Source organism: Somniosus microcephalus, chromosome 12 (assembly GCF_052327205.1).
Source record: "Somniosus microcephalus isolate GS21.2 chromosome 12, FLI_Smic_1.0, whole genome shotgun sequence".
Taxonomy (NCBI): domain Eukaryota; kingdom Metazoa; phylum Chordata; class Chondrichthyes; order Squaliformes; family Somniosidae; genus Somniosus; species Somniosus microcephalus.
In genome coordinates this window covers 212,443,880-212,455,929 of record NC_140998.1, presented here as the reverse complement: position 1 = coordinate 212,455,929, position 12,050 = coordinate 212,443,880, and the positions used below count along the sequence as shown (strand labels likewise).

The 12,050-nt window shown below is 52.5% G+C and overlaps 1 protein-coding gene across 1 annotated transcript in view; it reads right to left on the bottom strand.

The window, feature by feature from the left end:
- Positions 1-2,246, bottom strand: part of LOC147110016 (CD276 antigen homolog) — a 16,024-nt gene extending 13,778 nt beyond the window's left edge. Inside the window, exon 1 of the mRNA XM_086002455.1 lies at positions 2,167-2,246. Within this exon, the coding sequence (XP_085858581.1) occupies positions 2,167-2,246 (80 nt within the window). The remainder of the gene's footprint in view (positions 1-2,166) is intronic.
- Between the last annotated feature and the right edge of the window lie 9,804 nt (positions 2,247-12,050).

Below are 12,050 nucleotides of genomic sequence, written 5' to 3'. Positions count from 1 at the left end.
CTCTAATCCCCAGCCATGAACATATTGTACGCAGGCGTACTGAATGGAGGACTGCGGACATCCGGACGAGGGCTGTCAATCCTCCAGCATTGCCCAGGAGTTGCCAGGAATTTCCAGGACATGCGCTGGGAGCAATGCACCAGGGAGAAAAATCTCGGAGGCGACACCCTAGGCTGGATTTTGATTCTGGAGGCGTGTAGGAGGCCGGACTACAACCTTCAGGGTTGTAGTCCCACCTCCATCGAGTTGTGGCCAACCCACGTGATTTTCCCTTGATTGACCTTGTTGAGCTCGCCCAGCGGGTTCAGCAGGCCAGTTAAGGGCCACCCGGCAACAGGTGACGTCACAGATTGACATTTCATCTGTCAAGAGCTTTTGACAGATGAAATATCAGCGTTTCACAGCTCTGTGAAGCTGTCAAACACCGACAATCTGTACTCCAAGTTAATTCCTTCCTCTCAGGCTGATTTAGGGATCTCTCCGGAACAGAAAGCTGAATGCTGGAACTTTTGACAGCTCGCGGCCATTCTGCTTTCTGTGCCGGTGAGATGAGGGACTCCCGAGACCTGAAGGAAGGAAGGCTGTAAAGGTAAGTAAAACTTCTTTAAACACTTTACACACACCAAACACACTTACCTCTGCACTCATGCACCCATCACTCACCTGAACACCGGACATCTCGACCCCTCCAAGCCCTTCATCCCGACGGCCCGCCTCGCTAACTTGGCGTGGTTTGGAGCTGTCGGGAATCTCACACTTCAGGAATAAAAATAGGGATTAGGCTAAAAACTGCCTGTTAACTATCTGTTAACAGGCAGTTAATTGGCACTAATCCCCTTCCCGCCTCGGGGAGGCGGATCCCAGTGCGGGGCGGGAACCCGCCTCCTTTGAAACTGGCATGGAGGCGGGTTGGGGGCAGGATGGGTTCGTGCCACCACCCCACCCCCCCCCCCGCGATTTCGGGATTTTAAACCCCCCCACATGCCTGCAATCCCGCCTCCACGGCCCAATGAAAATCCTGCCCAGTGTCTTTTGTCAAAGCATCTCCTCTGAACTCTTGGGCTGGCGGCCATCGCAGACGGGAGAAAGGCCGGTTTGACTGACAGTCGCGCAGCGTCCAATCCGATTCTAATATTTATTCCGAAAGTGCGCGTGGGAGGAGAAATCAGGTCTTCTAAGAAAGAAACCGTAAGATCAAAAAACCAGCTTATTCTGAGAGACAACAGGGGAATCCCCACTTTCAGTAAGGGGCTATCCCTACAGATATATAAAAAAAAAATCTACATTTTAGATCTGTTAGATGAGGGATTTTATTTCTAGGCTGTCGAGCACCCCCTTCCTTTCCTGAAGACGCTGATTCTCACTAGAAATATTAGAATCATAGAATACAGCACAGAAGAAGGCTACACGGTACATCATTCCCTCCGACAGTGCGGCGCTCCCTCAGTACCGCCCCTCCGACAGTGCAGCGCTCCCTCAGCACTGCCCCTACGACAGTGCGGTGCTCCCTCAGTACCGCCCCTCCGACAGTGCGGCGCTCCCTCAGTACTGCCCCTCCGACAGTGCGGCGCTCCCTCAGTACTGCCCCTCCGACAGTGCGGCGCTCCCTCAGTACTGCCCCTCCGACAGTGCGGTGCTCCCTCAGTACTGCCCTCCAAAAGTGCGGCGCTCCCTCAGTACTGCCCCTCCGACAGTGCGGCGCTCCCTCAGTACTGCCCCTCCGACAGTGCGGCGCTCCCTCAGTACTGCCCCTACGACAGTGCGGCGCTCCCTCAGTACTGCCCCTACAACAGTGCAGTGCTCCCTCAGTACTGCCCCTCCAAAAGTGCGGCGCTCCCTCAGTACTGCCCCTCCGACAATGCGGCGCTCCCTCAGTACTGCCCCTCCGACAGTGCGGCGCTCCCTCAGTACTGCCCCTCCGACAATGCGGCGCTCCCTCAGCACTGGCCTGGATTATGGGGGTCTAGTCTCTGGAGCGGGGGCTCGGACTCACAACCTTCTGACTCAGAGTGTGCTATGCACTCAGCCACGCCTAGAACGATCGCTCATGAACCCTGCGAGGCCCACGAGAGGACCGGGCGCTTACGTCAGAGGAGGTGGCGATCGTGTCCCTGAAGGCTTGTTGAGGGATTCCCCAAGCTCTCCCCCCCACGCCCCCAGTTGTACTCAATGAGCCATCCCTGTTTGGGACACCTGCTGTCGCGCGCCACCTCTGAACCGACAGGAGATTGGTCCTTGACCGACATCTGGTCCTCTGGGCCCTGGGCGGCGCTTTAATATAAAGCGGGGCTGGCGGGGAGGGAGGGAGCATTCTGGAGACGCACATTGTCATTGGGGTTCGGCAGCCTTCCACTTAAAACTACCGACGAAGATGGCGAGGGATTCTTTCCCTATCTACCCATCACTCGCCGGGATCCCGGCCTACAGCAGGCTTCGGGCCTACGACTGGTCAACCTTGTACGGATAACACTCCACATTTACTCCCGATAATCGATTCCATTTGTAAGGCAGAAGAACCAAAGGCGACGTGAGGAAAACCTTTTTTTTTTTTTTAAACGCAGCGAGTGGTTAGGATCAGGAATGCGCTGCCTGAGAGGGCGGTGGAGGCGGATTCAATCGCGGCTTTCAAAAGGGAATTGGCCAAGTACCTGAAGGAAAAGCATTTTGCAGGGCTACGGGGAAAGGGCGGGGGTAGTGGGACGAGCTGAAGTGCTCTTGCAGAGAGCCGGCACGGGCTCGACGGGCCGAATGGCCTCCTTCTGTGCTGTAACCGCTCTATATGGAATGAAAGACAGCCTCCCATTTCTCCAGCACCTTTCACCACCTCATGACGTCCCAAAGCACTTCACAGCCAATGAAGGACTTTTTTTGAAGTGTGGTCACTGTTGTAATGTGGGAAACGCAGCAGCCAATTTGCGCACAGCAAGCTCCCACAAACAGCAGCGTGACAAATGGCCCGATCATCTGTTTTAGGCGTTGGCAGAGGGATAAATGTTGGTCTAGGAATGGTAGCGAGGCTAATTTGGTCTCTAGCTGCCGGTGGCTACTAGTTACCCTTTCTGAATTATTGATACCTACCCCAGTGCCCACCGACTCCCCCAGAATGATACCCGGGGCTAAAAAGGGTTAAATCACGAGGACAGGTTGGCCCAGACTAGGCTTGTATTCCCTCGAGTTTAGAAGATTAAGCGGAGATCTAATCGAGGTGTTTGAGATGATTGAAGGCGTCGATACGGTAGAGAGAGAAACTATTTCCTCTGGTGGGGGGAGTCCAGAACAAGGGGGCAGAACCTTAAAATTAGAGCCAGGCCGTTCAGGGGTGATGCCAGGAAGCACTTCTTCACACAAAGGGTGGTGGAAATCTGGAACTCTCTCCCCCAAAAAAGCTGCTGAGGCTGGAGTGAGGGGGTCAACTGAAAATGTCAAGACTGAGATTGAGAGATTTGTGTTGGGTAAGGGTGTTAATGGTTACAGAACCAAGGCGGGTAGATGGAGTTAAGTTACATATCAGCCCTGATCTGATTGAATGGTGGAACAGGCTCGAGGGGCTGATTAGGATCATAGGAACATCAGAATGGGACAAGGCCCTTCAGCCCCTCGAGTGGCCTGCTCCTGTTCCCATATTCCTTTGTTAGAAATTTCAGAGTTGGAGGGGCAGTACTGAGGGAGCGCCACACTGTCGGGGGGGGGGGGCAGTACTGAGGGAGCGCCGCACTGTCGGGGGGGCAGTACTGAGGGAGCGCTGCACTGTCGGGGGGGGGGCAGTACTGAGGGAGCGCCGCACTGTCGGGAGGGGCGGTACTGAGGGAGCGCCACACTGTCGGGGGGGGGGGGGCAGTACTGAGGGAGCGCCGCACTGTCGGGGGGGCAGTACTGAGGGAGCGCTGCACTGTCGGGGGGGGGCAGTACTGAGGGAGCGCCGCACTGTCGGGGGGGCAGTACTGAGGGAGCGCCACACTGTCGGGGGGGGGGGGCAGTACTGAGGGAGCGCCGCACTGTCGGGGGGGCAGTACTGAGGGAGCGCTGCACTGTCGGGAGGGGCGGTACTGAGGGAGCGCTGCACTGTCGGGAGGGGCGGTACTGAGGGAGCGCCGCACTGTCGGAGGGGCAGTACTGAGGGAGCGCCACACTGTCGGGGGGGCAGTACTGAGGGAGCGCCGCACTGTCGGAGGGGCAGTACTGAGGGAGCGCCGCACTGTCGGGGGGGCAGTACTGAGGGAGCGCCGCACTGTCGGAGGGGCAGTACTGAGGGAGCGCCACACTGTCGGGGGGGGGCAGTACTGAGGGAGCGCCGCACTGTCGGGGGGGCAGTACTGAGGGAGCGCCGCACTGTCGGGGGGGCAGTACTGAGGGAGCGCCGCACTGTCGGGGGGGGGGGCAGTACTGAGGGAGCGCCGCACTGTTGGAGGGGCAGTACTGAGGGAGCGCCGCACTGTCGGGGGGGCAGTACTGAGGGAGCACCGCACTGTGGGAGGGGCAGTACTGAGGGAGCGCCGCACTGTCGGAGGGGCAGTACTGAGGGAGCGCCGCACTGTCGGAAGGCCATACTGAGGGAGCGCCGCACTGTCGGGGGGGCAGTACTGAGGGAGCGCCGCACTGTCGGAGGGGCAGTACTGAGGGAGCGCCGCACTGTCGGAGGGGCAGTACTGAGCGAGCGCAGCACTGTCGGAGGGGCAGTACTGAGCGAGCGCCGCACTGTCGGAGGGGCAGTACTGAGGGAGCACTGCACTGTCGGAGGGGCAGTACTGTGGGAGAGCCGCACTGTCAGAGGGGCAGTACTGAACGAGCGCCGCACTGTCGGAGGGGCAGCACTGAGGGTGCGCCACACTGTCGCAGGTGCCGTTTTTCGGATGAGACGTTAAACCGAGGCCCCGTCTGCCCCCTCGGGTGGATGTAAAAGATCCCACGGCCACTATTGAAAGAAGAGCAGGGGGAGTTCTCCCCGGTGTCCTGGGGCCAATATTTATCCCTCAACCAACATCACCAAAACAGACGATCTGGGTCATTGTCACATTGCTGTTTGTGGGAGCTTGCTGTGCGCAAATTGGCTGCCGCGTTTCCTACATTACAACAGTGACCACACTGCAAAAAAAAGTACTTCATTGGCTGTGAAGCGCTTTGGGACGTCCTGAGGTGGGGAAAGGCGCTGGAGAAATGCCAGTTGGTTTGTCCATTCTGGATGACTCCATACTTCGTCACCCTCCCTCTACTCCATCCTGACCCTATCCCCCAGACCACATGACTGTTCTCACTCAATCTGATCAGCAATCTTGCTCTGGATATTTGAGCTACTGTTCTATCTCCATTATCTAGTCCCTGGTACAAATAGTTAATCATAGAATTTTAGAATGATACCGCACAGGAGGAGGCCATTCGGCCCATCGTGCCTGTGCCGGCTCTTTGAACGAGCTCTCCAATTAGTCCCACTCCCCCCCGGCTCTTTCCCCAGAGCCCTGTGAACTTTTCCCCTTCAAGTATTGATCCAATTCCCCTTTTGAAAGTTACTATTGAATCTGCTTCCACCGCCCTTTCAGGCAGCGCGTTCCAGACCACAACAACTCGCTGCGTAAATTAAATTCTCCTCATCTCCCCCTCTGGTTCTTTTACCGATTATCTTCAATCTGTGTCCTCTGGTTACCGACCCTTTCAACAATGGGAACAGTTTCTCCCCATCTACTCTGTCCAGACCTCTCATGATTTTGAACACCTCCATCAGATCTCCTCTCAACCTTCTCTGCTCCAAGGAGAACAACCCCAGCTTCTCCAGTCTATCCACATCACTGAAATCCCTCTTCCCTGGAACCATTCTGGTCAATCTCCTCTCAACCTTCTCTGCTCTAAGGAGAACAACCCCAGCTTCTCCAGTCTCTCCTCATCACTGAAGTCCCTCAGCCCTGGAACCATTCTGGTCAATCTCCCCTTAACCTTCACTGCTCCATGGAGAACAACCCCAGCTCTAATGGGGCTCTAATTCCAGCGAGATGTGCTATCGAGAACTTCACAGGCCAAAGTGCAAAGAGCGAGGGCCAACTAATCCAGCACTGAGCCGTTGAGGTAGGGTGCGGAGGGAGGAGAGAGGGGACAAGAGAAGGGAACACCTTCAAAACACAATCTTCCATCGCAGTCCCGGGGAAACCGCTCCCCATCCATTCCGTGACTGAACATAAGAAACAGGAGCAGGAGTCGGCCATTCGGCCCCTCGAGCCTGCTCCTCCATTCAATGAGATCATGGCTGATCTTGGAGCTCAACTCCACTTTCCCGCCCGATCCCCATATCCCTTGATTCCCTGAGAATCCAAAATCTATCGATCTCAGCTTTGAATATACCCAACGACTCAGCATCCACAGCTCTCTGGGGTAGAGAATTCCAAAGATTCACCGCCCTCTGAGTGAAGATATTTCTCCTCATCTCAGTCCTCAATGGCCGAGCCCTTATTCTGAGACTGTGACCCCTGGTTCTAGACTCTCCAGCCAGGGGGAAACAACCTCTCAGCAACTACCCTGTCAATCCCCCTCAGAATCTTATATATGTCAATGAGATCACCTCTCATTCTTCTAAACTTCAGAGAGTATCGGCCCATTCTACACAATCTCTCCTCATAGGACAGCCCTCCCATCCCAGGAATCAGTTAGTGAACCTTCGTTGCACTCCCTCTAAGGCAAGTATATCCTTACTCAGATAAGGAGACCAGAACTGTGCACAGTTCTCCAGGTGAGGTCTCACCAAAGCCCTACACTGACTTGTTCGTACATCCTCCCCTCCCCTCCTTTCGGGGAGGGGAGGGACGGTTTGGGGCAAAGTTCGCAGACCCTTAAAAAGAATGAGAGGGGAATCTCATTGAAACTTATAAAATTCTAACAGGACTGGACAGACTAGATGCAGGAAGGATGTTCCCGATGGCCGGGGAGTCCAGAACCAGGGGTCACAGTCTAAAGATAAGGGGGAAGCCATTTAGGACAGAGATGAGGAGGAATTTCTTCACCCAGAGAGTGGTGAACCTGTGGAATTCTCTACCACACAAGGCAGTGGAGGACAATTCATTAAATATATTCAAGAAGGAGTTGGATATATTTCTTGAGGCTAAAGGGATCAAGGGATATGGGGAGAAGGCAGGGACAGGGTACTGAATTTGGATGATCAGCCATGATCTCATTGAATGGCGGAGCAGGCTCGAGGGGCCGAATGGCCTACTCCTGCTCCTATCTTCAATATTTCTATGTAAATCAACCCAAGTGACAAAAAAAAAATGGATTTAATTTACTTTCAGGAGACAAGAATTTTCTGAATTCCCAGCAGCAATTGACTACATACCTTCACACTATACATTACACATTAATGTTGTTTTACAAATCTGTTTAAAAAAAAATACATACACTTTAAAATCATTCCCTTGCAGTCTTAAATTATTTCCAAAATTTATCTTAAATTTGACATTATTCCCCAAAGATTATCTTCAGACTTAAACCATTTCCCCCAAACACACTGATCTGAAATTTGAAACTATTTTCAAAAAAAGTTGATCGTCAGTTTCAAACTCGTCCCGGAAGTTTTAAGACGCTTCAAAAAAAAAAAAAGTTTTGAAAAGTTGAGTGCGACTTACTCTGGGCAGAGGAGAGAGCCAGAGGGACGATTCTGATCGCGGGGACACTCAGATCTGGATTCACACCCGCTCCTGGTAAAGCTGCCGGCGGCACTGAGCCGAGGGTGGGCGCGTTGCCCGAGGACCAGGGAGTTCCGCCGATGCTCCGCCCAGCATTTCTTGCGCTCAAATCAAAACGGAAAGCGTCGGACTTTCCCCCCCCCACCCTTCGGGGCCACCAAAGCCGCACCTTGCCATCAGATTAACAACAACAGCAGCCAGCTTCTTCCTGTTTTGCTTTCTGCCCCTGCGAGTCCTTGAGCGAATTTAGTCAGGTGGGGGGGGTGGAGAGGGAAAATTCAGGCGGAGTTTGAAAGGTGCCAGTTTACGCCCCTGGAACCTTGGAACCTGCCTCCTCTCAGGGAGGTAGCTAGCTGGATTGTCACCCAGGACTTGATTTTAATATTCTCATCCTTGTGTTCACATCCCTACAACCCCCCCCCCCGAGATCTCTGCGCTCCTCCAATTCTGGCCTCTTGCGCATCGCCCCCCGATTTCCATCGCTCCACCATTGGTGGCCGTGCCTTCAGCCGCCCGGGCCCCGAGCTCTGGAATTCCCTCCCCAAACCTCTCCGCCTCTCTCTCTCCTCTTTTAAGACGCTCCCTAAAACCGACCTTTTTCCTGTCCTAATATCTCCTGGTGTGGCTCGGTGTCAAATTTTGTCTGATTTACACTCCTGTGAAGCACCTTGGGATGTTTGGTCGAAGAGGTAGGAGAGAGAGAGAGAGAGAGATGGAGAGAGCGAGACAGGAAAACAGAGAAATAGAGAGAGAGAAACAGAGAGACAGATTGAGAGATAGAGAGAGAGAGAGAGTGAGGGAGAGTGAGACAGAGAGAGAGTGAGGGAGAGTGAGACAGAGAGAGAGAGAGAGAGTGAGGGAGAGTGAGACAGAGAGAGAGAGAGAGAGACAGAGAGAGAGAGAGAGCGAGAGAGAGCGAGAGAGACAGAGAGAGACAGAGAGAGACAGAGGGAGAGTGAGGGAGAGAGAGACAGAGACAGAGCGAGACAGAGAAATAGAGAAATTGAGAGACAGAGAGACAGAGACAGAGAGAGAGACAGAGAGAGAGAGACAGAGAGAGAGAGAGAGACAGAGAGACACAGAGACAGAGAGACACAGAGACAGAGAGACACAGAGACAGAGAGACAGAGACAGAAGCATCCTTCGCACCCAAAGAAAAACGCCAACAAATGCATGCAGAGCCGAACTAGGCAGATACCCACTGATAATAAACATCCAAAAACGAGCACTAAACTTCCTAAATCACCTCAAATCTAGCTCCCCAGACACCCTTCATTTCAAAGCCTTTCAGACCCAAGAGCTAAACCCAGAAAAGAGTCGCCTGAGTCAGCTGCTACTGAAACTAAGTACTCAGCCGGACCCTGACCAGCCCCAGACCAACACAGCCGTCCAAACACCAATCCGAGTGAACCAAATCATTAAAAAATGCAAAGAAACCTACCTGGAACATTGGAACAAAATAACTGAAAGCCAAAGCAGATTAGAATGTTACCGGGCCCTAAAAAGAGAATATAAACTGGCAGACTACCTCACGACCATCAGAGACACAAAACAGAGACAGACCCTCACCAGGTACAGACTAAGCGACCACCAACTGGAAATTGAAAAAGGCAGATACAAGAAATCCTGGCAGCCTAGAGAGAATAGAATATGCGATCAATGTCTGGCCAGCGAGGTTGAAACAGAGATGCATTTCCTCCTAAAATGCGAAAAATTCAACACATCAAGAAACATATTATTCAACAAGCTAAGCCAAACAACCCCAGATTTCAAGGAATTGGATGACCTGTCAAAATTGAGATTAGTCCTAGGAGAAGGAGACAGACCATACCTTGGGGCCAAATATGTAACAACATGTCACAACCTGAGGACTGTTTAAAATTAAGACTGTTTAAAATTAATATTGAACGTACCAAATGAAGTACAAAGACTGTTTAAAATTAATATTGTTTAAAAGTAATATTGTATATACCCAACAAATGTCAAATCGATTGACACCTACAGAATGTTGGAAAACTGTACCTTTTTGCTATGTAAGCTTTGGCAATATGGTTCTCTGTAAACTTTCATGCCAATAAAGCATTTGAATTGAATTGAATTGAATTGAATTGACAGAGAGAGAGAGAGACAGAGTGAGACAGAGAAATAGAGAAATTGAGAGACAGAGGCAGAGAGAGAGACAGAGAGAGAGAGAGAGAGAGACAGAGAGAGAGAGAGAGAGAGACAGCATATGAGTGATCATGTTTCAGTTACCCCTCTGGCCTATTTCGACTTAACCAATAAACATCTCCAACACCTCGATTAGATCACCCCTCACTCATCTAACCTCGAAGGAACACAAGTCTGTGCCAACCTGTCCTCGTGATTTAACCTTTTCAGCCCCGGGTATCATTCTGGGGAATCCGTGCTACTCCCCTTCCGAGGCCGAGATATCATTCCTGAGGTGAGGGGCCCAGGACTGAACGCAGTGACTCCGGATGGGGTCTGACCAGGGCTCTGTACAGCTGTAACATCACTCCCTCTCTTTGTGCTGCGAACCCTCAAGATACAGGCCAACATTCCATTCGCTTTGCCATTTTTTTGTTCCTGTCCGCTAGCTTTCGATGACTTGTGTATTAATCTTGTCCAGATCAGTTTGTGTTTTCAGACATTTCACTGCCACAGAGGCAGGCACTAAAGGAACAGCAGGCGGCCCCTCGAGCCCGGTTCGTTTTCAGTAAGATCATGGCCAGTCGGTACCTCAATAACATTGAAGAGGCACTCAGAGCTGGGGTTGTTCTCCTTGGAGCAGAGAAGGTTAAGGGGAGATTGACCAGAATGGTTCCAGGGATGAGGGACTTCAGTCATGTGCAGAGACTGGAGAAGCTGGGGTTGTTCTCCTTGGAGCAGGAAAGGTTAAGGGGAGATTGACCAGAATGGTCCCAGGGATGAGGGACTTCAGTCATGTGCAGAGACTGGAGAAGCTGGGGTTGTTCTCCTTGGAGCAGAGAAGGTTAAAGGGAGATTGACCAGAATGGTTCCAGGGATGAGGGACTTCAGTGATGTGCAGAGACTGGAGAAGCTGGGATTGTTCTCCTTAGAGCGGAGAAGGTTAAGGGGAGATTGACCAGAATGGTCCCAGGGATGAGGGACTTCAGTGATGTGGAGAGACTGGAGAAGCTGGGGTTGTTCTCCTTAGAGCAGAGAAGGTTAAAGGGAGATTGACCAGAATGGTCCCAGGGATGAGGGACTTCAGTCATGTGCAGAGACTGGAGAAGCTGGGATTGTTCTCCTTAGAGCAGAGAAGGTTAAAGGGAGATTTGATCGAGTTGTTCAAAAACATGAGGGGTCTGGACAGAGTAGATCGAGAGAAACTGTTTCCAGTGACAGGAGGGTCGGTAACCAGAGGACACAGATTGAAGATAATCGGCCAAAGAACCAGAGGGGGAGATGAGGAGAATTGTTTTTCCGCAGCGAGTTGTTGTGATTTGGAACGCGCTGCCTGAAAGGGCGGTGGAAGCAGATTCAATAGTAACTTTCAAAAGGGGAATTGGATCAATACTTGAAGGGGAAAAGTTCACAGGGCTGTGGGGAGAGAGCAGGGGGAGTGGGACTAATTGGAGAGCTCGTTCAAAGAGCCGGCACAGGCACGATGGGCCGAATGGCCTCCTCCTGTGCTGTGTGATTGTATGATCTCTTCCCACCATTACACTTATATCTCCCAAAATCTACATGTGTTACTGTGCTAACACGGCCTAATGGTGAATGGATCCCAGAGCTGTACAGGGCCCCAGCGTTTTTTTTATTTATTCCTGGGATGTGGGCGTCGCTGGCAAGGCCAGCGTTTATTGCCCATCCTAATTGCCCTCGAGAAGGTGGTGGTGAGCCGCCTTCTTGAACCGCTGCAGTCCGTGTGGTGAAGGTGCCCCCACAGTGCTGTTAGGGAGGGAGTTCCAGGATTTTGACACAGCGATGATGAAGGAACGGCCGATATATTTCCAAGTCAGGATGGTGTGTGACTTGGAGGGGAACTTGGAGGTGGTGGTGTTCCCATGTGCCTGCTGCCTTTGTCCTTCTAGGTGGAAGAGGTCACGGGTTTGGGAGGTGCTGTCGAGGAAGCCTTGGCGAGTTGCTGCAGTGCATCTTGTAGATGGTACACACTGCAGCCACGGTGCGCCGGTGGTGGAGGGAGTGAATGTTTAAGGTGGTGGATGGGGTGCCCATCAAGTGGGCTGCTTTGTCCTGGATGGTGTTGAGCTTCTTGAGTGTTGTTGGAGCTGCACTCATCCAGGCAAGTGGAGAGTATTCCATCACACTCCTGACTTGTGCCTTGTAGATGGTGGAAAGGCTTTGGGGAGTCAGGAGGTGAGACACTCACCGCAGAATACCCAGCCTCTGACCTGCTCTTGT